This window comes from Sus scrofa, chromosome 5, assembly GCF_054392235.1.
Source record: "Sus scrofa isolate SSC_HxYL_T2T_F1_AM1 chromosome 5, Sscrofa_HxYL_maternal_Yorkshire_Landrace_v2.0, whole genome shotgun sequence".
NCBI lineage: Eukaryota > Metazoa > Chordata > Mammalia > Artiodactyla > Suidae > Sus > Sus scrofa.
Window position 1 is genome coordinate 70,520,710 of NC_139387.1, and position 24,653 is coordinate 70,545,362.

The following is a 24,653-nucleotide window of genomic DNA, read 5'->3' on the forward strand; positions in this document are numbered from 1 at the left end:
CACGGTTGACTTCTGCTCCAATCCTCTCCTCCTTCTTCCAGCCCTTGTAAATGAAAGCAAGACCAACAAAGGGCAGCACCCCAGGCACCAGAAAGCAGCCAGTTAGATGTCATTGGCCTCTGCAACGCCACTGTTGGCCAAGGTAGTCACCGCTCCATCATGCATGGGCCCCTGCCACTGTCACTGTCTCTATCTCGCTGCTCTTCTCTGACTCCCGGCACCAAGGGTCACACATCACTCACAAGCTCTGTAGCCCAGCTGAAGTCTCCAAAGCCACAGCTGCCAAGAGCCCCTTCCCACGCCACATGACAGCTGATATGTGAGCCAGGGCACCAAGGAGCCTCTGTACAGGACATCCCCCCTACCCCCTGCCCGGCTCCCTCTCCAAGAGCTGGGTTCTCCCCTATCCCCTGCTGGGCTCCCTCTCCAAGAGCTGTGTTCTCCCTTCCATGGTACCAAGAACAGTGGAACCAAAGTAATACACACCTTAAAGAGGAGTGCAGGGACAGGAAACCCCCGGAGTGAGAAGCACGCCAGAGAGGTGATCTAAGTCACTTACATAGGACAGCCCTTCCAGGTCTTTGTTTACCTTCAACCAACAACTGACTGGACATAGGACCCTCCCCAATACACATGCACATCTTTTGGCAAAGATGGATTCCAGAGCAAAGGGTGCCGGGATGGCATCAGGACTTATGGCCTGGTACCCCCTCACTTTCTGACCCCTGGGAGTCTTACTGTGCATGTGTAATTGGGGAGGTCTCCTTGACCCTAGGAGACCAGCAGAGCTCAGCTCCTGCCATTCACATCTTCCTTGAAGTGTCAAAGAGAAACAAGGCCCAATTTACTGGCCTAACAAGTCTCAGCCGTTCTCAGCCCAGGGGTTCATCTACCTCCTACCTCAGTTTTACTCTCTCATGCAATGTGCCATGTTATTTCTTCACATAAATGAAGGTTTCTTGGTTACTTATGCTGTTGCTTCTTCAACAAGCACATAGGCCCTGAGAGCAGGAACCTCGTTTGCCTTGTGAATTTGTATCCCCGTACCTGACGGCACGTGGCACATGACAGAGGCTTAATAAACACTGGCTGAATTTGCTGTGGATTCAGGAGGCAGCTGGTCCTGACCATGCAAGAAAAGCATTCTCTTGGCAAAGCAGGCAAAGGATGAACGTGGGGATTTTGCTTACATGAAGTTAGCACAACTCCTAAGCCATTTCCTCAGCCAGACTTTTTTCCTTCTTGAATCTCCACACTGGAAACTGCTGCCTCCGCCCGCCCAGCCCACTGCCAGGCCCAGGGCCCTGCACCATTGCCCCTCAGAGTCCAGGTGGGCAGCAACAGATGCCCTCCTCCCAGGATGTTGTACTTTCTTTTCTATGAAAGTATTACACACAAAGAAAAGTTATAAACTGCAGAAAAGTGTGACAAAGCGGGGGAGGAGAATCATAATTTTGACATGTTTAGCACACTGGGAATTTCCTTATTCTTTTTTCAATGCATTTTCTTCTTGAGATCACCTGTAAAGTTTGCTAAGCCTTTCTTTCTCATTATATTAGCATTTTTGTCATTGGAAACTGCTCCACAAATACCATTAAATAGCTAAATAATATTTCACTGCCTGGATAATTTATTGAATCAGTTCTCTTTCAGACTTTAAATTGGTGATATATTCATCTTCATTTTCACTTGCTTTATAAAAATTTTTTCCCTTTTTTATTAAAGCATAGTTGATTTATGTTATGCCAAATTTCTGCTGTACGGCAGTGACCCAGTTATACATAGACATACACATACAGTTTCTTATATTATCTTCATTATGTTCTATCTCAAGAGACTGGATATATCCCGGTGCTGTACAACAGGACCTCATTGCTTAGCCATTCAAAATGTAACAGTTTGCATCTACTAACCCCAAACTGTTGGTCCTTCCCACTTCTTCCCCTCTCCCCCTTGGCAACCACAAGTCTGTTCTTGGGAATTCCTGTTGTGGCTCTGTGAGTTACAAACCTGACTAGTATCCATGAGGATGCAGGTTCGATCCCTGGCCTTGTTAAGTGGATTGAGGATTGGGTGTTGCTGTGAGCTATGGTGTAGGTCACAGACGTCGCTTGGATCTGGCATTGCTGTGGCTGTGGTGTAGGCCGGCAGCTCTTCCAGACATTTTTAAATCCTAACACAGCCATGGACATTTATCTCCAAATATAAACATTTGTTTATATTTTTTAAAATGTTCCCAGGATAGAGACCTATCTTGATATGGCTTTTGATATAGTTCCTGATAAAACCAGGTAGAGGCAGATGAAAACTTTTAGAAGCCCTAAGCAATGAAAAAATTATTAAAATCCTTCCATGTAATAATTCATAATAAAAATACCAATCACACAGTACCTCGTATTTCTCCTGTATAGAAGTGAAAATGCATGATTGTTAAACATCTGTCTCTCCTGCTAAACCATCAGCTCCATGAACACAGGGACCTTGACCAACTTATTTATGTACCTTCCATATATTAGGTGCTGAGTAACTGCTGGGTAGATGGATGGGTGATCAACATACCAATGGGAATTTGAAAGATAAAGAGAGAAAACTGTTGAACGCCAACCTCCAAACAGCAACCCCCTTCCCACCACCCCAACTTCACCCCCAGTAGCAGAACTCACACCCATGTCAGTTCCATTTATTCTTCATACAAATATTTCACAGTTTTATTTTTTAAATCATTTACACATTCATACAAAGAAAAATAAATTTCAGGATGGAACCTTGGGACCACGGTAGTTTAAAAAAAAAAACCTCTCTGGTCATTAGCTACTGAAAACAAGGCAAAAGGCTCCTCGGCCACATCAGTCATTTTTGGGGTTAGGGCATCTCCCCAGCAGGATCCAAGCTGCTCCCTCATCTCCCCGAGCCTGCACTGTGTGAAGATGATATGGGGGAAGGGGACTTTTCGACCCTCTTCCCAAGAAACATTCCAAGAAGTACAGCAAAGACTCAAGGTAACACTGAGTCACCTCTCTGCTAGGAGTTTGGCGGGATGGCAATTTCCTGAACCCACTTTCCAGAGGAGCTGGCTCAAACCGTCCTCACAGGTGTCTAATCGGAGTGGGTCACTGCACTCACAACACTCCTTGCCCCCCATGCTCTGTCCTCCCACCATGGGCTCCAGGCCACAGCCCTTGACCTGAACCTGTCTGGTCCCCTCGAGGCCCATCCCACAATAGTCCTCCTGGATCCCACACCCCACACTCTGCAGTGACAGACCCCAGCAGCTCCCGAGGACCCCTAGGTCACGACACCAGCATTAATGCACACAGCCCAACCAGGGAGTCCGAGCCACAGCCAGGGGAGGCCAAGAAAGACAGAAAGAATTCCGAGCACCCCTAAAAACTCAACTCTGCTGAGCCAAGTCAACACTTAAACAGGCCCTCTCCTAACACATCCCACCCTCAACACAGTCATCCCACAGGCGCTCGGGAGAACCTGCCACACACCACCACCCAAGAAGGCCATACCATTCTCAGTTCCCAGTAAAAGCAGGGGAAAGGACAGATGTTACAAATGCGGCAGACCCGACCAGAAGTGGCAGCTGATGACAACAGTTACCCTCTATCTTCGGGTCCCACCCAGAAAGCAGCACCAAGAAAGGGCATGATGAGCAGAGAGATCTGGAGCTGGATGGTTCAGCCCTTGAATCACCAAGGGACTCCAAGACAACACAGTGCTTTCTCCCACAATCATGTAGGAGCAAGAACACAGACTACCCACCCTACAGTGAGGCAGCTCCTGAGAGGCTGTACCGCTTGTGGTCATCAGCCCACCCCCTTGGCAGGCCCATTTGGGGAGAGGGAATCACATCCAGAGCGGGGACCCCTCCGGGCAGACACTCACAGGGCAGCCCATCCCACTGTCACTGGGGCAGGCCGAACATAGCTAGGAGGGTGGACAGATCCCGGGCATCAGCCGCCCCATAGGCGTCGCTCTGGCCTAACATAGACAGGGCCAGACGCAGGGTGCTCCAGATGTTCTCTGACATGGCACCCCCTTCGCCCCGAGGGCCCCGGCTTTTCCTCTGCATGTTCAAAGCTTCCAAAAAGTGTTCCACAGCCTCCCTGCAAGGAAGCAGAATGAGAGCTGCTGAGCAGGACACCAGTGGAAGGAGATGGGTCGGTGGGCATGGGGGGAATGCAAGCCAGGGCTGGCCAGTCAAATAACAGGATCAAAGAATGAGGCACCAGGGAGTTCCTTCTGTGGCTCAGGAGAAACGAATCCAACTAGTATCCCTGAGGATGCAGGTTCGATCCCTGGCCTCGCTCAGTGGGTTAAGGATCTGGCATTGCCGTGAGCTGTGGTGTAGCTTGCAGATGCAGCTCAGATCCTGGGTTGCTATGACCCCTAGCCTGGGAACTTCCTTATGCTGCAAGAGCAGCCTTAAAATGCCAAAAAAAAAAAAAGAGAGAGAGAGAGAATGAGGCGCCAGGACCAAAGGCAGGGAGAAAGGGGAGCTCATTCCTCAGCAGATTCTCTCACCGGTGGGCCCCGAGGTTGATGCAGCTGATGCCCAGATTGTAGCGGGATCGTATGTAGCCAGGCTGGAGCTCGAGGGCCCGACGGTACGCAGCTACTGCTTCTTCACTCTGGTTTCCGTTGGCCAGGGTGGCCCCCAGCTTATTCCACAGCAAGTAGTCCTAGGATAGGCATGGCCAGGGTCAGGAATGTGAGCCGCCCAGAGCACATTCTGCCAGCTCTCCCCATTCCCTCTGTTTATCTAATGGACGTTACCATCACACTCCTGTCTCAACAAATCACTGTGTAGCCACGATGTAATCACTCTCACCCACCCCGGCAGACTCCCCTAGGTCCAGCTGACCCTGGACTCCCAGCTTCCTGTTCCCAATTCTCCTGAGGCAATCAGGACAAGGAACCCTGGAGTGAAATGTCCCATGACTCCAAAGGGCACATCAAATGATTCCTCCACACAGCAGAGCCACATCCCGTTTCCCTTCCTCCCCCGAGGCTCACATTGGGACGAACGCTGAGGGCGGCTGTAAAACAGTCCACTGCCTTGTCATACTCCCCACTCAGGTTGAAGAGGACCCCCAAGCCACACTGCACATCAGGGTCAATGGATGTAGGGTCCAGGCGCACAGCTGCCAGAAAGAGCTCCTTCACTTCGAGAAACAGGGAGCTGGGTACCAAGAAAAAAATGCACAAAAAACCAGGTGGATGAATACGTCTATATTCCTTAATCAACCCATCATATCCCCAAGATGCTTCAGTCTGGGTCTGCACCCCTCCTCCTTCCAACCCTGAGTCTCCCTTTCCTCTCTAAAACCCTGAGCCTCAATCCACCCAGACTTCCACAGTCAAGGGCCTCCTGCTACGTGGGTTACTACTCATCATCCCAGGACTCTTCACACTCACTCAGACAACAGAGACCCCAGGATGCGCTTGCTGTGGCCCAGCCCTGCCCCGCCGGCCCCTTCCTCTGCAGGTACCACCAGGTGGGCATAGGCAGGTGTGTAGCGCAGCCAGTCTCGCAGGGTCTCACAGGCCTGTCGCTGCAGGGACTCGTTGGTGAAGCTCACAGCTAGCGCCATCAGTGCCGTCCGGTTATCGGGCTTTAGCTCCAGGCACCTTTTGAACGAGATGGGCAGGGCTGGTCTCTGTAGTAACACCAGACCATCGGCAATCTGGGATCCAAGCCCAGCTTCTGAATGCGGTTATGCTGGCCTTATCTGTCAACTCCCTGAATGAAGATCTAGAGGAATACTCTATAGGTGGGTTATTAATAAAGTTACAAATCCGAAAGAGGCAAAATCTTAGGAACCAACTGGGGTCCCACAAACAAAACCAAAAGCTGATGAAAGAATGGAACCAGTTACCTCCAAACTTACTTCAAACCTTAGTTTCGTCATGAGAAAACTCTTGTTAGTGACCAGAAGGAAGCCAGGATCTGGAGTTCCTGTCATGGCTCAGTGGTTAATGAACCCGACTAGGAACCATGAGGTTGTGGGTTCAATCCCTGACCTTGCTCAGTGGGTTAAGGATCCAGCATTGCTGTGGCTGTGGCCAGCAGCTGCAACTCCGATTTGACCCCTAGCCTGGGAACCTCCATTTGCCATGGATGCGGCCCTCAAAAGACAAAAAAAAAAAAAAAAAAAAGACAGGATCTGTCACTCTACACGCTATCTGCAGAGCCCCGGAACCACCTCACCCCACCTCTCAGTGCACTCACTTCCGCAGAGCGCTGATGGCTAAGAGTTCTTGCTCATTCTCCGCCTGGGTGGTCCCCAGATACTGCCAAGCCTAGAGAGAAGTGGACAGATTCCAGCACCTCGTATGCACCTCCACACCGTCCCTTCCTCCGGCTCCCTCCAACCACCATGCCACTCTCACACCCCCATCCCAGGCCCTCACCCAGGCCCTAATTCATCCGCACTACCCTTAGGGGCTCCCTCAAAACTGGAGGTCAGCATAGTGAAGTGCTCACTTCCATGTGCTTAGGGTCCTGCTGCACAGCTGCCTCGAAGAGCAGCACAGCATTCGGCAGGTCCCCCTCCCGAAGTCGCCGCAGCCCTTCCTCAAAAGCCTGGGGGTGGTCACGCAGGGGGTTCTCCTCCTCAAAGTGGTACCCCTACAAGGAAGAGAAGCCAAGTGAGACCCCATCAAAGAGGGAGTCATCATGGGACAGCAGAACTGGGAGATGACAACCAAGAAAGAAGTAAAGAAGGTGGAGGCATTTCATCTAGAGAAATGCTGGCAAATTCTCCGTATCATAAAGGAGATCACCTACGACCACAGTTAAATCATTCCACATGCATCGTGCTCAGACTGCTACCCCTGCTCACAGTAACTAGAAAGCCAGGCAAACTCTGATCTATGCTGGGATTAAGCTCATTTTAGGAAGCCTTTATGGGCCTATATTTCCACTTCCTTGACTTTTCATCATTGGACAGAGCACATTTCTTAACAGGATCTGCCTATAATGAGATAAGCTCTCTTCAGCTATTCAAAGGGCAATTCTTATTATCCTGCAACAGTGTGATAATGTAGAAAGAAAATGCACCTTGGAGTCAGAGGCCCTGCCATTCAAATCCAACTCTTACCCAGCTCAGAGTCGTGTGCACTGACTGGAGGGCATGTGTTCAAGCACACTGAAAAGTGTAATTTATTCCCCAATTTCATTCTCAAAAGTTACTAATATTAATCTGTATCTGACTGTAAATGAAAGCTAGATGCCCAAATCCTAAGGGCGGAAGTTGCTTCAGAAAGACTGTCTTCTTCTAGCTGAGGCCTCCTCGTTTGAGGGAAGAGTTGTGATGCTGTGTACAAAGTTCTGTCCCTAGATGGTCCACAAAGGCACAGAGAGGGGTTGAGGTAAAATGGGTCCCTGGGAAGAATGGGACCTGGGACAAGTGAGTAAAATGCTCCTCTTTGGAGAGTAATGGTCACCACCACAAAACAATATACCAGAATGAAAACAATGCAAAATACAAGGCAGGGCCCTTTCTAAACGTAGCTACGGACAAATCAGAATGAAACAATATAAAATAAAGACATGAGTGAGACCCTTCTGTACTCTCATTGTGAAACTGCTAAAGAACCAGAAATGCTCAAATGTTGCCAGCAAAGTTCTAAACCATTATAAGTCATCAGATGCAAATTATTTGTGACAAATAAAAATTAAGTAATTATAATGGAGATTTACTAAGTGAGACATAATAGGAAATGGATTTGAAATAAATGTATAAAAAGTGTACTCATGCTGTGACATCTCCATACAATATGAAAACAAGACTGAAAAGGGCCCTAAACCAAGGAGAGCAAGCCTTTTCTGTAAAGGACAGAGGATAAATATTTTGTCACAGCTTCTTTTCTCCACCTGTGCAGTGAAAAAGCAGCCACAGACAATATGCAAATGTGAACAGCTGTATTCTAATACAACTTTATTTATGGACACTGAAGTTTGAATTTTATGTAATTTAATTTCACAAATTATTACTTTGTTTTTTCAACCATCTAAAAATGTTTAAATCTGGGGGGTTGGAAGGGACAGACTGGGGGTCTGGGATTGGCATGTGCACAATGAGTACATGAAACAACTGGCCAACAGGGACCTACTGTACAGCACAGAGAATTCTACCCAGTATTCCGTGATAATCTACGTGGGAAAAGAATCAGAAAGAATGGATATGTGTATATGTGTGACTGGATCACTTTGTTGTAGAGCAGAAATTATCACAGCCTTGTAAATTAACTATAATTTTAAAAAATTAAAATTCAAAAAATTAAAAATAAAAATGTTAAAATTGGAGTTCCCATTGTGGCGCAGCAGAAACGAACCCAACTGGTAACTAACAAATTGCAGGTTTGATCCTTGGCCTTGCTCAGTGGGTTAAGGATCCGGCGTTGTTGTGAGCTGTGGTGTAAGTTGAAGACATGGCTCGTATCTGCTGTGGCTGTGGCTGTGGCTGGCAGCTGTGGCTCCAATTAGATCCCTAGCCTGGGAACCTCCATATGCCGCAGATGTAGCCCTAAAAGAAAGCAAAAAAAAAAAAAAAAAAAAAAAAGTTAAAATCATTCTCAGCTCACAGGCCATAAAAAAACAGGTGGCAGGACAGATCTACCTGCAGGACACAGCTTGCCAACCCCCAGCCTAGACTATTAGAGTTCAACAAAATAAATCTTTCTGCGTTCACCCTCAACTACTATCCAAAATCACTCCAGGTTTTAAGCCACCCCATAGGAAACAGACCATTTTCACCTATAACACGATTTCCTAATGAAAGTAATTCCTAATTCTTAGAGCTAATGAGAGCATATGAGAATATCTGCCAAAGCTTTACAAAAAGCTTAAAGTACTACTTGTAAATTGGTATTATCTATCCTCAGTAGACAATGCAACAAATCAATGCCCTCACACTGCAATCACAGGGTTCTCAAAGTATCCTCCTGTCTGTGTTATCTATCTTCCTTGAGGTTTTATCAACTGCTGATCAGAGAAATTTTTTTTCCCTTTTAGGGTCACACCTGTGGTATACAGAAGTTCCCGGGCTAGGGGCTGAATCAGAGTGCAGCTGCTGGCCTACGCCACAGCCACAGCAATGCCAGATCTGAGCCACATCTGCAACCCATACCACAGCTTGCAGCAACACCAGATCCTTAACTCACTAAGCGAGGTCTAGGATCAAACACACATCCTCACAGACACTATGCTGGGTTCTTAACCTACTGAATCACAAGAGGAACCCCCAGAGAGGAATTTTTCAAAAGTAGAATATTTGCATACATGAGAACAAAGTCCTCTACAGGAACCTAGATGCAGTATGCAGGATAAGCTTGAGATCACTGTGGCATCCTAAAAAGCCTAATCTAAGCCAACCACTAGGTCTGATCCATTGTTGGTCTGCTCAAAAATCTCACAGGATCATACTGCAAAAATGGGATCACGACTAAGTAGAGTGTGTCCCATCACAGAAACTTGTCACTAACAGCATACAGTATCTGCTCGAGCTATAGGTAATGGTCTTGAAAATCTAAGGACCACCAATAAGAAATAGAACATTGAGGAGTTCCCATCGTGGCTCAGTGGTTAACAAATCCAACTAGGAACCATGAGGTTTCGGGTTCGGTTCCTGGCCTCGCTCAGTGGGTTAAGGATCCGGTGTTGCCGTGAGCTGTGGCATAGGTCGCAGACGAGGCTTGGATCTGCCGTTGCTGTGGCTTCGGCGTAGGCCGGCAGCTATAGCTCCGATTAGATCCCTAGCCTGGGAACTTCCATATGCCGCGGGAGCGGACCTAGAAAAGGCAAAAAGACAAAAAAAAAAAAAAAAGTACAACTGACATATAATTCAATAATAGTTAGCATAAAGCCAGATAAAATCTGAATTGTTCATTATTAGAAAGTAATAAAGTACAGTACATTTCTGCGGAACATTAATGCAGCTGTTTCTATTCCTAATATTGCAATATCCCGAGGTAGCAAAGATGTCAAAATAGGGTTCAAAACTTATGTCTCTAAGTTTTGAATTAAAGAATGTACTCCACCTATCATGTCACTAATTCGGAAGTAAAAAATGCTAACAGGAGGTGCTGCTCACATAAAATTAGAGCTACGTCTGTATTTATCAAAAACATGGACATTTTTATCTAAACTTTACATCTTGCCATTTATAAGTCAAAACGGCCTGTGAAAGAAATAGCAACAACAACAACAAAAAAGACAAAAGACAAAAAAAAATAAAAATAAAAAAAAAAAAAAAAGGAGTTCCCGTCGTGGCGCAGTGGTTAACGAATCCGACTGGGAACCATGAGGTTGCGGGTTCGGTCCCTGCCCTTGCTCAGTGGGTTAACGATCCGGCGTGTGTTGCCGTGAGCTGTGGTGTAGGTTGCAGACGCGGCTCGGATCCAGTGTTGCTGTGGCTCTGGCGTAGGCCAGTGGCTACAGCTCCGATTCAACCCCTAGCCTGGGAACCTCCATATGCCGCGGGAGCGGCCCAAGAAATAGCAACAACAACAACAACAAAAAAGACAAAAGACGAAAGACAAAAAAAAAAAAAAAAAAAAAAAAAAACGGCCTGTGAAACTTATCAAGTTTTTATAACAAATTAAGAAAAGCCTTATCTCCAGGGGCTTCCTTCAGTACTTCCTCATCACAGTTCTACAGAAGAAACTCTGATTATGGCAAAAACCAAAGGGCAGGATTCCAAAAAGCAAGCTCTCTTTTCTACTATACCACAGGACAGCTCTCAGGGATGAGAAACGAAATCACATTTTTCCTAATACTAAGATTTTCACTGGCTTTCAAATCCCAGCCTTTCTAAGTCAGCCTGAACTAGTCTTCTCCACCTCTGCAAGAGCCACTTCCAGCTCTTGCCCTACGTCTCAGGCCCTGGCTCTAGCCCCAACCAGGTCTGAGTGAGAAAAAGATACCAGTCCTGACCTCCCCAGTCCCTATTTTGCCCTTTTCAAAACCAGGCAATTCTCTCCTTCCCACAGCAGACTTTAAGTCAGCAGCTCAATTACTACCCACATCCCCCAATACCCTACGACCCTAAGGTGGTTTTCTTCACAGTGATATCCCAATATGACATATGCTTCTAAGGCAACAGGATATATACTACATGCAACATCCAAGCACCCTTCACCACCAATAGCTGGGAAATTTTCCTAACATTTAAATTATTTAATACAATTCCTTGAAAATACCCTAAATTGGGGGCAAGTGGTCAATACCTACAGGAAGAGATCAGAATGTAAAATCAACTTGTGAACTACAGTTGTGATAAATTCATTGAGTAATAAAAATAAGTAAATAAATAAATGTGAAAAAATAATAAAATAAAATACACTTGTGGTTGACATGACACTGTAAATCAACTATACTTTAAATTTTTTTTTAACTTAATAAAATAAAATAAACTTGTGGGGGTTCCCTGGTGGCCTAGCAGTTAAGGATCTAGTATTGTCACTACTGTGGCTCAGGTTGCTGCTGCGGTGCGGGTTCAATCCCTGGCCTGTGAACTTCCACATGCCGCACACAGGTGTAGCCAAAAACAAACGAACAAAAAATAAACAGATACTAAGGTGGAGGGCAGAGACATGGTCAACCACCTACCATTTGCTGCCAAAGGAGATAGCAATCTTCTTAAAATGCTGTCAACCAACTTCAAAAGCAGAGCTCGTTCCTCTGTGCGTTTAATGCATCATGTGCAAACCTCTTTTCTAGGTGTTATCATTTATTATTATTATTTGACAAGGATAGCCTGTTATTATTAAACTTTATATCCCAAGAATAAAGCATACTCTCAATAACTGCAGGAGAGTGAGGGCAAGGGAACAAATTCAGGCTTCTTTTCACGGAAGGGGGCTCGGGGACCCTTCAAATTCAAGACGAAAGGAGATACAATAAAACACGGAAATCCCGCGATCTGCAAAACCAGTTCTCACCTTATCATAGGAAGCAGACGTGAGGTCGTCATAGTCAGAAAGCCAGGGGTGGGCCTCAGCATCCCGTTTGGCCATCTCCTCCAACTCTGCCTGCAACTTGTCCCAGAAATCGACATCAGACTGTAAGGAAGGGAAGGCAGATAGGAAAGGAAGATCCATCATGACCTCGCCACCCCACCCTCAGCTCCACTAACAGGGATTCCTCAGGCAGCAGTTCTTTAATTTTAATGTGCTTAAGGCCAGCTGAAAACTTTTTTTAAATGCAGATTCCTAGGGCCTATCCACAGATTCTGACTCAGTAGTCTGTGATGCCCAGGAATTAATTTATTTATTTATTAATATATCTATCATTCTTTTTAGGGCCACACCCATGGCATATGGAAGTTCCCAGGCTAAGGGTAAAATCAGAGCTGCAGCTGCCGGCCTACACCACAGCTACAGCTACACAGGATCTAAGCCACATCCGCAACCTACACCACAGCTCACGGCAACGCCCGATCCTTAACCCACTGAGTGAGGCCAGGGATCAAACCCGCATCCTCATGGATACTAGTCAGGTTCTTAACCTGCTCAGCCGAAATGGGAACTCTCCAGGAATTTGCATTTTCAATAGGCACGCACCCCACCCCAAGCAGGTCTGAGAGAGTTGAGCCAGGGACATTATGAAATACAATGTTCATTATCTCTGACGTTAAGACACCCACTCTCTACAAAGGAGTGTTTTCTCTTGGGCCGTCTACACCACTAACCTCTCTCACCTCTATAGCTGACTTGGCTCGTTCAAACTCCATGTCAAGAGCAGACGTGTTTACTGGTCTTGTGAACTGGTCAACCCAGGCATCTGATGTACCCTGTGACAAAGAACGGCGATGGTCATAGCACCACCCACTTTCCATCCCCTAAATACCAACTAAAAACCCATTAATCACCACCAACCTGGGCACCTCTGAGAAGAACACTCTCAGAATCTCTCTCCCACCCACTCAGGATATGGATGCTACCAAAATGAGCCGGCGATAAAATCCCATCCCCATCTGGGACCACTGGACACTGAGCCCACAGCCAGGGGCACCAGCCAGCTCTGAGGTGGGACTGGGAGGTGACGATGTCCTACCTGCTGCTGAATAAACTCTGCTGCCCACTGCTCTGCCTGAGCTCGGCCCGACCCTGCGCCGGACTCCAGGGACACCTGCCCCTCGCCAATCTGCCGCACGAATTTCAGGAACTGGGGCACAGAGACACACACAGGCCACTTGAAAAAGGCTTCCGGGTGTGACCTCTCAACCATGCCCAGAGGAGCCTGCACCTACCCCTTCCCCTGACCAGCTCTAGCTGCAGACAAGATATGCTAAAGACCCTGAAAAAAGCAGAAAGCAAAAAGAAAGGGATTTCTGCCTCTAAAGACTTGAAAAGGCACAGAAAAGGGAAAGGGTTAGTAGGCAGGAAATGAGGCGAGGATACCAGAAGGAAGGGGCAGGGTCCTAAGTCTCTGTTCTCCAGAAGGAAGGAGGGGACCTAGGATCTCATCTCTTTCCTTTGAAACGAAACCAGGGGAAGGGAAGCAAGATTCCCAACTTCTAACACCAGCTCTGCTGGGCAGAGCAGCAGCGGGAGGTGGCTCACCTCAGAGTTGGCCAGTTTGGGGTCATCCACCTTGGCCACAAAGTCACTGGCTGCCTGCTGCAGGTCTTCCTCAGGACGATACTCATCATACCTGGACAGGTAGGACATGCTCATTTCACATGTTAGTCTGCCACCACCTCCCCAGGCTGTTCCCTCCTCCAGGCCCACAGTAGTCATAGTTCTCATCAGGGAACAAGGGGTGACGCTACTCCACTCTGGGCTTGAGGACTCACATGCTCCAATTTACACCAAAGCAGTGGCAGAGCACTGGCCACGGGCTTTTATCCCTCCCTTTCCCAACAGACTGGAACGGGCTCCCAGTTAAAAAGGGAGCAAGGGTGCGTAAGATAAGAGTTACAAACGTTCGGTAAGACAGTTAGGGTTCTTGACTCAATTATTGTGAAGACATACGCTAATTTGGGGTAACAGTACAAGGGGAAACCTTAAAGTGAAAAATGAAGGGATTGTAAGCTGGTTTGGAAATGTGGATGGAGGAGGTTGGGGAGGCTGGGCAGACAGTCCAATATCCCTTTCACAGGCATCCATCCAAACACGGCTGGACTCACCAGCGGTCAGCGGCAGCTGTTCCCTCGGCGTCTCCCAGCCATAGCTTTTCCTCTGACTGCTCCAGATACTCCTCAGCCCAGCGGGCAGGGGACACAGACAAGGGGTCTGCAAGGAGCAGAGAGGTGGGGAATCACTGAGGGATCAGGAAAGGAAGAATATCGACCAAGTCAAAGTGGATTACATCCTACTGAATACCTTAGAGACCCTGGGTCAAAAGAAAATACTTCTGGAGTTCCCATTGTGGCTCAGCAGAAACAAATCCGACTAGGAACCATGAGGTTACAGGTTCAACCCCTGGCCTCACTCAGCGTGTTAAGGATCAGGTGTTGCCATGAGCTGTGGTATAGGTCCCAGACGCGGCTTGGATCCTGTGTTGCTGTGGCTCTGGTGTAGGCTGGCAGCTGTAGCTCCAATTCAACCCCTAGCCTGGGAACCTCCAAATGCTGTGGGTGCGATCTTAAAAAGAAGAAAAAAAAAAAAGAAAAGAAAATACTACTAAATTTTCAATACCTAACCCACTCTCAAGGGGCCTGGGGCAGAAGTTTACTGAGTTGGGAACAGGAGACTAAATAAGGAGGCTCAGGAGAGGAGTTAAGGACCAAACCCTTTGCCAACATCAAATGCTATCACCAACATGTGGAATCTAAAAAAAAGGACACAGGGAGTTCCCATCGTGGCGCAGTGGTTAACGAATCTGACTAGGAACCATGAGGTTGCGGGTTCCATCCCTGGCCTTGCTCAGTGAGTTAAGGATCCGGCGTTGCCATGAGCTGTGGTGTAGGTTGCAGACGCGGCTCGGATCCCGCGTTGCTGTGGCTGTGGTGTAGGCCGGCAGCTACAGCTCCGATTGGACCCCTAGCCTGGGAACCTCCATATGCCGCGGGTGCAGCCCTAGAAAAGACAAAAAAAATAAAAAATAATAAATAAATAAATAAATAAATAAAAGGACACAATGAACTTCTTTGCAGAACAAATACTGACTCACGGACTTTGAAAAACATATGGTTTCCAAATAAGACAGGTTGGCGGTTGGGGGGATGCACTGAAGGTTTGGGATGGAAATGCTATAAAATTTGGTTGTGATGATTCTTGTACAACCATAATTGTAATAAAATTCATTGAGTAAATAAAAAAAGAAAAAATACATAATTGCTATTTAATCTTTCAGAAATTTAAGCCACTTTAACGATTAAATATTTCATATTTAGTTTATATTTTTATTGAAGGCCTATCTCCAACTGAATTATCCAAATAAAGAAATCAAAGGAAAAAAAAAAGACGAAACACTTTTGCTTGAAGTATAGGAGCCCTTCCTAAGAAACAGCAGGCCCTGGGCCACCGTCTCGCTCAAGAGACTGCAAGGAACTGGCAAGGAGCCAAGGGAGAGCACAGGAGCTCCTGTTCCTTAACCAAACCTCTGGTCTGTTCCCCTCTAGAATTCACACCTTCCCAACAACAGGAGCTCCTTATTTCAGCTTAATATACCTACCAGGAGACTATGAGAAGCAGACTGCTGGGCTAGAACTAAAAATACATGGGTCCACTCTTCCTACTGGATCTTTTATTTATTCATTTATTTATTTTGTCTTTTCAAGGCTGCAACTGCGGCATATGGAGGTTCCCAGGCTGGGGATCCAATCAGAGCTGTAGCTGCCAGCAACTACAGCCACAGCAATGCAGGATCTGAGCCATGTCTGCAACCTACACCACAGCTCACGGCAACACTGGATCCTTAACCCACTGTGCGAGGTCAGAGATCAAACCTGCAACTTCATGGTTCCTAATTGGATTCATTTCTGCTGCACCACGACGGGAACTCCTGGATCTTTTTTTCATGTTTTAACTGAGACGTAACATACAAACATGAAAGTACAGAAAGTGTACCAAACATACATGTGCTGCTTCATTAACCTCCACCTATGAACACACTCAAGTCACCCCCACCCAGATCAGGACATGGAACGTTTATAGTTCCCTCGCAGGCTGCCGTGGGTCCCCAGCCCCTGGGATAAACACCATTCTGATTTCCATCACTTCTGACTGGTTTTGAGAGCAAAGTCTTTAAGTCCAATTCTAAAAATTGTCTTAGAAGCTCTAGTGACAAAGGGCAACATCAGAATAAACATATCGAACTTTCCTCTGCCTCCAGGACTTTACCCTTTACTATTCTAGGGCCAGGAAAAAAAGCAAAGAGAGAATTAGTTAAAGGGTTTAAAAGATCCTGAGGGAGTTCCCCAGTGGCTCAGCAGATTAAGGTTAAGCAGCCTTGTCGCTGCTGTGGCGTGGGTTCCAGCCCAGGCCCCAGAACTTTGGCATGCTGTGGGCGGGGCCAAAAAAGGGGAAGGGGGCCTGAGGTGTACCTTCCTTCTGCTCTGTCCCTGTGTCCTTATAAATCAGACACTGAAATGATCATCCTGTCTTTGTCCCCAGTCTGAAGATTTGTCACTGCTTTTAACACCAAGAAGACAGGTTTACCTCCTCAGTATTAACATATAACAGAACTTTCTTTCCATTTAACTGAGACCCTGCCTGAATAATTTCAGCAAACTGATCTCAATATTTGAGAAAGTAATGTTAAAACCTGAGGGGGGGAAAAAGAGCACAACTCACTGAATTCACCTAATTAAAAATAAGAAGTGATTTATTACTAATAAATCAAAGATAGAGTTTGACAGGTTTTTCTGATCCTGGACTCTGTCTCTTCACTTCAAGGACTCTCAACTTTTATACCCAGATTTCCCTCGCTAGCTTTTATAGGCAACATTTCTCTTTCCTTTGCCCGACTAGACTGTTGGCTCAAGCGTGGAGACCTAATAAGGAGATGCTGAATACCTCTGTCCCAATCTCTGGAAAAATAACCAGTCCCCTCCCCCTCACTCTCCGGTCACTGCTTACTCTCAACCAGTGTTCTGCAAAAGCAAATTCTGGCCACGAGAACTCTGCAAATTACTGAGAACACCATCTCTGCGAAATGCCCCTCTCAAGGGCAAAAACCAACAAAAAAGCACAAAGCACCTGGACTTTAAAACAGACAAGGGGGAAGTTCCTATTGTGGCTCAGAGGTCACGAACCAACTAGTATCCATGAGGATGCAGGTTTGATCCCTGGCCTCGTTCAGTGGGTCAAGGACCCAGCGTTGCCCTGAGCTGTGGTGTAGATCACAGATACAACTAGGATCAACTAGGATCCTGTGTTCCTGTGCCTGTGGCATAGGCTGGCAGCTACAGTTCCAATTCGACCCCTAGCCAGGGAACTTTCATATGCCTCAGGTGTGGCTCTAAAAAGCAAAAAAAAACAGAACAAAAAAACAGACAAGACGTAGTTTAGGGGAACAAAAATCCCAGAGGTGGGTCATCCTCAAATAGCTAAAACTTGGTATGTGGCCATATGGGCCACAAGACTTAGGGTTTTATGGCATCGGGAAGCTGCTCCAACAAAGGAGTCAGAATAAAATAACCAGAGGAATACCACTCAGCGTTCACACTATTTTTTGAGAAATTCCTACAGAAAAGCAGATCCATTTGGATACCAGTGAGATTGAAGCAGCAGAGGCCTGCTGCGGGAAGGGACGATCCTAGGTCATGGAGACTGTACCCAATAACTGATTCAGAACATTCACCTCGTGTGGTTTCTCAATTTGTGTTCATTTCATTGAGGCACATCTACCCAAGCTTAACGGTCTAAAACTCAGAACTTCCTACCTTCAACCACGCCAAGTTTCCAGGTCTGCAAAATCACACCGTGGTCAAGAACACATGTTCTTGCTACCTGCAAGAACTACCTGCTCTCAAATCCCAACCCCACCACTCAGTCACGGTGCATCTTCAAACAAGTTAGCCCTCTAAGATTCCATCTCCCTATATGAAATAGGGATAAGAACAGCTACCTCACAGGGATTCTTACGAAGATCAAATGAGATAGTGCCTGTGCAAAGCACAGAGTAACAAATAATAGCTATTATTATCACTACTGTGTGCTCATGGCAAACCCATACAAAAGTAGAAGACATCACAATGAGATCGTTATTCCTTTTACTCCACAGCCTCCTCCTCTGTCACCCAATGGAGATCCACTGCCAATCACCACCTGCTACTGCTGACCCCTGCTTTTCCTGTAAAAGTGCAGGTTTACCTCTCATGATTATCCTGTGAACCTCACACACCATATTAGCTGGGGCCATCTAAATGCAAGACCCCCTTAAAGATGTGTTTCTTTCCTAGAGCTGAGCAATCACAAGATGAACAGTTATGTGGCCCAGAAGGGTTTTTTTTGGGGGGAGGGGGGTGGAATTCTATCGAGAAATATGTCAAATGAAAAAATGAGCTTCATGTGTTAATGGAATAATGCAATTGTGGTAGCACTTAAATAAATCTACACATATGATAAAACTACACCAAAACTATAAATACACAAATAAGGGCATGTAAAACTGGTGGAACCCAATAAGCTCTGTGGATTGTACCAATGGCAATTTTCTGACTTTGATATTGTACATAACTAACAAATGCAAAATGTTACCATTGGTAAAAACAGAGGGAAAGATACACAGGACCTTTCCATACATTTTCTTTGCAACTTCCAGTGAAACTCTATTTCCAGAGACAACACTAAAACGAGAAAAACGAAGTTTCAAGGTTCCTTTTAAACTAGAGCTTAGCTACTTAAAAGAGACACATGCACCCGCATGTTCATTGCAGCCCTATTCACAATAGCCAGGACATGGAAACAAGCCAAATGTCCATCAACAGATGATTGGATTCGGAAGATTTGGTATATATACACAATGGAATACTACTCAGCCATAAAAAAGGATGACATAATGCCATTTGCAGCAACATGGATGGAACTAGAGAATCTCATACTGAGTGAAATAAGCCAGAAAGACAAAGACAAATACCATATGATATCACTTATAACTGGAATCTAATATCCAGCACAAATGAACATCTCCTCAGAAAAGAAAATCATGGACTTGGAGAAGAGACTTGTGGTTGCCTGATGGGAGGGGGAGGGAGTGGGAGGGATCGGGAGCTTGGGCTTATCAGACACAACCTAGAATAGATTTATAAGGAGATCCTGCTGAATAGCATTGAGAACTATGTCTAGATACTCATGTCGCAACAGAAGAAAGGGTGGGGGAAAAAAACTGTAACTGCAATGTATACATCTAAGGATGACCTGACCCCCTTGCTGTACAGTGGGAAAATAATAAAAAAAATTAAAAAAATAAAAAAATAAATAAACTAGAGCTTAGAATCCTAACAATGTGGACTTAAAAATAATAAAGATTTAAAGAATATAACCTTTCTTTCAACTTGAAGTCTACTTTCCACAAACAGGCAACCAATACCATTAGTATAATAATATCAGCCATAAATGCTATGAGGCTAATGGAAATGAATTACAGTTGGCCCTCTGCATCCAGGCATTCCACACCCACAATTCAACCAAGTAAGGATGGAAAGTATTGGGGATTCCAGAAAGCTCCAAAAAGCAAATTCACATAGCATTTACATTGTATTTACATAGCATTACATTGTATTAGATATTATAATTAATCTAGAGATTTAAAGCATATGGGAAGGTAGGTTACACACAAATACCATCCAATTTTATACAAAGGACGTGAACATCAGGATTTTGGGAACCATGAGGGTCCTGGAATCAAGCCCCTGTTGGTGACCAAGGGACAACTGTATTTCTTTTAGCTCCTCCCAGATCTCAATTCATTTCTTCAATAAATTCTGAAGGGCCACTACATGCAAAGCAATACACTACTGCAATAGGACGTTTTTATGCAGGCAGACCCCACATAGCTTGACTTTCCCTTCCAGTTTTCCACATCCTCGCCACTGTGAAGCAGCCACAGTTCCAAAAGAACGTACAAAACAGAGAGAGATCTCCCAAAGAGAATTTAACAGGTAAGACAGGTTCAACAGGTCTTTCTAAAGTAGTTTTTCATTTACAGGTTAATGAAGATTTTGGTAGCTCCAAGTATGCAAGTAATTTTAACAATTATCTCATCAATCTCAATGCTTAAAATAGGCATGTTTTTTTTTTATTATTATTATCAAGTATGAATGCTACCCATACATTATAACAGAAGTCTCTCTGTGATAAGAGATAGCACTTAAACCTACGGTGTGTATGAAAAGCTGAGTTTTGATCTGATAGAGGGTCTTTGTTACAGCTCAGATTTCCAGTTGAGGCAAATCCACAGAGAAGAGTCTCAACGATAGTGTAATAATTCCAAGTATGGAGCCTGGAATCAGACAGACATGAGTCTGAATACTATCTCTGTTAAATGAATGATTTAACAGTACTAGACCTTCCAAATCTCAGTTTTCTTATCTATAAAACCTGCCTTGCACTACTGTGAAGCTCAACTTGGTTTAAGAATACAAAGTGAGCAGAAACATGAACACCTATTGTTCTTTCTCAAACTCCTACTTAAACAAGGGAAAGTGACTCATGATAAAAAGGACTAACAGCTTTCATTAAAGGTGAGTTTCAGCTGTAAGAGTTGGGGGGTTTTCTCTTGTGTGTGGAAGAAGCTCTGTCTCCAGGAGAATAAAAATGATGGGGGGAGGAGGAACCAATTGGGTCCAGTTAAACATCTCAGGAAAGTTCAGGAACTGTGATGAAGTGAACACCCTGAGAGGCTAGAATCTTTGCAACTTTCTCCATTTGTATCCCTTGTTTTTCTTTTATTTTTTTCTTTTATTTTTTTTCTTTTTTGGCCACATCCACAAGTTCCTGGACCAGGGATCGAACCCATGCCACATCAGCAACCCAAGATCCCGTTATTCTTGAATTCTTAAATTGGAAACAGGCTAACAGTGCTTCTCTTTGAGAACAATCAGGAAGAGCAAGGCTGAAGGGAATGCCCTTGCCCCCAGGCTTAGGGGGAGAAGAATCAATCCTAAGGAGTGCAGTGAGTATAGACTTCCCTCTTCAGAAAAATAGGCTGGGACTCTGAAGAGCTTAAATTGCAGGCATGGTGGTATAGCATAAGAGGTAAATCTGCAGACTCATTCAAACCCAGAGTCAAATCCCAGCTCCACCCACTTGCAAAGCTGTGTCTCCTTAAGCAAATTACTTAACCTGTCAGCCTCAGTGTTCATCTGTTCACTAGGAATAAAAAGAGTAACTACCTCTCAGAGTGATTAAACAGACAATGCATTTAAAGCATCACCACAAAGCCTAGAACATGGTAAGTAAACAATAACTCTTATTAATAGTTTTTATTACTATCATCAAGAAATCAGAGTTGCCGGCATGGCTCAGTGGTTAATGAACCCGACTAGCATCCATGAGGACGCAGGTTCAATCCCTGGCCTAGCTTGGTGGGTTAAGGATCTGGCATTGCTGTGGTGTAGGCCAGCAGCTACAGTTCCAACTGGACCCCTAGCCTGGGAACCTCCATATGCCTCGGGTACGGCCCTAAAAAGACAAAAAAAAAAGTATAACCTTCAGGCCTTTGAATGCCACAATTCCACCGTCCAAGGCTCCAACTCTGTTCAAGATGACTTGATGCCAGAATCCCAAAGGAAGTGCTGAACAGTTTTCTCCTCCTGGGCAACACTGTCACCCATCCACCCTGTGGATCCTCTCCACCAAACTACAGTAATACAGTTCCAGATAACGAAGAAGAAAACTTAACTCCTCATGTTCTCTCTCTCTTCATATGTACCTCTCTCTTCAAAATCTCTTATCCAGTTCAAACTCAGTCCTCTGTTTAATATGTTTCAATTTCATATTACCACCTAAGAGAAATCAGTTTCAGTGCCCTAAGGAAAAGAGCCAAGAGTCCAGTAAACTCATAAACAGCTTGAAATTATTCTACATCCTAAAATAAATTAGGGTAACAGTGTAGAATTTTGATTGTACCATAGGAATGATTTTAGATTTTCCATGACAATCCTCACCTGTAACTTCAGAGATGAATTCTTGGGACCAGTCAGTCTCATTATAATCCTGAGTTACATCCACAGCATCTCCAGCTGCAAGAAACTCCTGGGCCCAGTTCTCAGACAAGGCCAAGTCCGCCACACCAGGGGCTTGAAAGAGAGAGAGAGCTAATTAAGAAAAATACACATCAGTCTATCATGCCTAAGGAACCCTGAGTGCACATCAAAACACTGTTCCTTTGGTCTCGTTCTGCACCCCAGTTCCCCAATAGCAGCAGCACCCAAATATGGAATCCCTTGTCCCTATCTGCACAGAAAATGGTGATCGCCTCAGCACTAGACTTGGACACACCTCTCTGGGGTGCCTGGCGGAAGTTTGACTGCTCAATCTCCTGCATCTCTGCCAGGAGGTCATCCATCTTGAAGGTCTGAGGGGCACGGGATACAAGTGGTGCATTCTGGTCCTGGAGGAATTCGGCCACCAACTGTCAGAAGAGAGAAAGAGGAAAAAGGAAACAAACTATAGATTTGGAAATGCTCAAAGACGACTTAAAACCAAAACAAGCAGAAGAGTTAAGGCAAATCTCACTTTATCAGGGAAGTTCACAGATGGAAATACAGGTAAACCAAGTTGAAAGTAAAAATACAACAGGCAAACAGAAAATGCAGCAGAACAAACCGGTATGTTTATTTACCTCATCTTCAGAGGCTACCCCCAAAGGCTTAGAGACCTAGAGCAAAAGAAAGGGAGACAATATGGAACCGTGGTGAAGATGACACACACACAACCCAGTTAACCCTGGGTTAACATTCCAGCTCTTCCTCCTATGTGACCTTGGACAAGTCACAAAACTTCTCCCAGTCTCAGTTCCCTCATCTATAAAATAACTGCCTTCATCTATACAAAGACACTTAGTATAAGCTTTAGGAAATACTCATCAGTTGATAACTACAATTACTATAGAGAAAGCAGTTATCCCAAAGTGGGCATGGGGACCCTCCATCCCAAGTCATCACTCAGGGTTTCCACCAGAAGAACACTCACCGCCTCGGAGGCTGGGGCTCCTGGGGGCCAGGGGCCAGGCCTTAACCCCTCCTGCCGAAGGGCCTTGTCCTGGGTGAAGTGCCCTGCCAGCTTCATGAGCGGGTTGGCACCCCCGCATTCCGCCTCCACCAGCTCCCGCATTGCCATGGTGACCGCCCAATCTCTGAAGGACAGAAATTTGGAACTGAGGTCCCAGAGCCAGACCCTTCCACAATCCACAACTCAGCCCGGATCTGGGGGAGGTGGGCAGATGTCCGTCCTAGGTTGCTGACTGCCGGCCACTCTCCACCCCTCTAACTTTTGCTGTGGCCCCCACCTCTGCCAGGAGTCAGGAGGCTGGTACCCTCCTGCCGCCCCCCTCAAAAGCCACCGCTCTCCGCCTGGGCCTCTCCAGTGACCTCCACAACTGCAGTCTCAGGCGGCGGGACAGGCGCCTGAGACCCCCAAGGAAGGAGCCTGGACCCCAAGGAACCCAGGGACAATTCTGCACCTGGGCTGTAGGGGAGAATTAGTTGGGAAAGGGAGAGGGGACTAGCTGCGGGACCGTAAGCCCAATTCCCCCCAACCTCAGTTTCCCGCGAGCACCGCTGTGGGCCATTCCCTCCCACTAAGTCACCTGAGGCCCTCCCCGCCGCTCGGCTGGTCCCGGCCCACTCCTCCCGCGCTCCGAGTACCCCGTCTCCGCGGCCCGGGTCGTAGCTCAAGCTCCACCTCCGCGACCCGCGAGGGCACCGCAAGGGCGGGGGAAGACCAGGAAGGTGTCCGCGCGTTCCCTCGGGGCCCAGCGCTCACCACCTCGCGCAGAGCCGCAGGACCAGCCGAGGTACCAGGTGCGGGCTGGAGGGGGAGGGGAGAGAAGGGGGCGGGGGGCTAGGGGCGGGGCTCAGGCTTAAAGTGGCAGTGACCGCCGCGCGGCAGTCGCGGCCCAGGCGGAAGCTGTTTGGAGGGGCGGGGCCTTAGGTCTGCTACGCCCGCGTAATGGGAGAAGCCGTAGCCCTTAAAGGGGAAGAGCCGCTTAAAGGGGAAATCTTGGCGCGGCGACTTTGGGAGCGCTCCGAAGGATGGTGGACTCTAGGACTTGTTTGATGGAAAGCTCAGAGAAGAAGGGAGCTAAGAAGGGCCTTCATAGCTTTGGGAGAAAGCCGTGCAAGTGGATTCTGGGCTCAGATCATTCCACCTTTTCCCTGGGGGGGCGCATTGAGACCCAAGGGGATTCCTTCCCTTTCTGGGCCGCGAATTTAAAGAAAGGCCCTGACATGGGAGTGTGGGGGTCAAATCCGGGGCCTTCTCCAGCCTTCTAGCCCTGCCTCACTCCAAATTGCCCCTAGCAGGACAGCGTCACTGTCTCCGTGGTGACAGAGGTCTGCCCCCAATCCCTCTGCCACATCTGCGTATTGGGGAAAATAGCGCTAGTTGATGACAAATTCCGTTGACTAAAATAGGGTCCAACGCATCCTGAGACCTCAAGCTGCTAACCTACAGAGAAAATGCACAGTGAGTCACTCCTCTCCCCCGCTTCTTCCCTCACCACTGATCAAGGTCACCATGGTGGCCTT

General features: G+C 46.5%; 1 protein-coding gene across 19 annotated transcripts; it reads right to left on the reverse strand.

Annotated features, from left to right (window-relative positions):
* Positions 1-2,679: 2,679 nt before the first annotated feature.
* PEX5 (peroxisomal biogenesis factor 5) lies at positions 2,680-23,929 on the reverse strand. Of its 19 annotated transcripts, none has more exons than XM_084956870.1 (16): positions 23,890-23,929; positions 23,098-23,260; positions 22,748-22,783; positions 22,405-22,537; positions 22,071-22,202; positions 14,142-14,247; positions 13,576-13,666; positions 13,067-13,177; positions 12,711-12,803; positions 11,953-12,048; positions 6,494-6,637; positions 6,239-6,309; positions 5,425-5,637; positions 5,023-5,188; positions 4,531-4,688; positions 2,680-4,112 (listed from the first exon to the last, which is right to left on the reverse strand). In XM_084956870.1, the coding sequence occupies exons 2-16, from the start codon at positions 23,242-23,244 to the stop codon at positions 3,911-3,913; spliced, it is 1,899 nt and encodes a 632-aa protein (XP_084812996.1). In that variant the 5' UTR covers positions 23,245-23,260; positions 23,890-23,929; the 3' UTR covers positions 2,680-3,910. The 19 variants fall into 19 exon arrangements, 18 of the variants coding, with proteins under 18 accessions (XP_084812996.1, XP_084812993.1, XP_084812991.1 ...); XM_084956867.1 differs by having other exon boundaries at positions 11,953-12,072; XM_084956865.1 differs by having other exon boundaries at positions 11,953-12,072; positions 12,702-12,803.
* Positions 23,930-24,653: the final 724 nt, after the last annotated feature.

Excerpts from the sequence above, each read along its gene's own strand:
- PEX5 (XM_084956865.1), bottom strand. The coding sequence starts at position 23,244 with ATGGCAATGCGGGAGCTGGTGGAGGCGGAATGCGGGGGTGCCAACCCG. Across the intron at positions 12,073-12,701 it reads CAGCTATAGAGGTGAGAGAG|TCTGATGTCGATTTCTGGGA; the intron begins GTTAGTGGTGTA and ends CCTTCCTTACAG. Across the intron at positions 6,310-6,493 it reads AGGACCCTAAGCACATGGAA|GCTTGGCAGTATCTGGGGAC; the intron begins GTGAGCACTTCA and ends ACTTCTCTCTAG.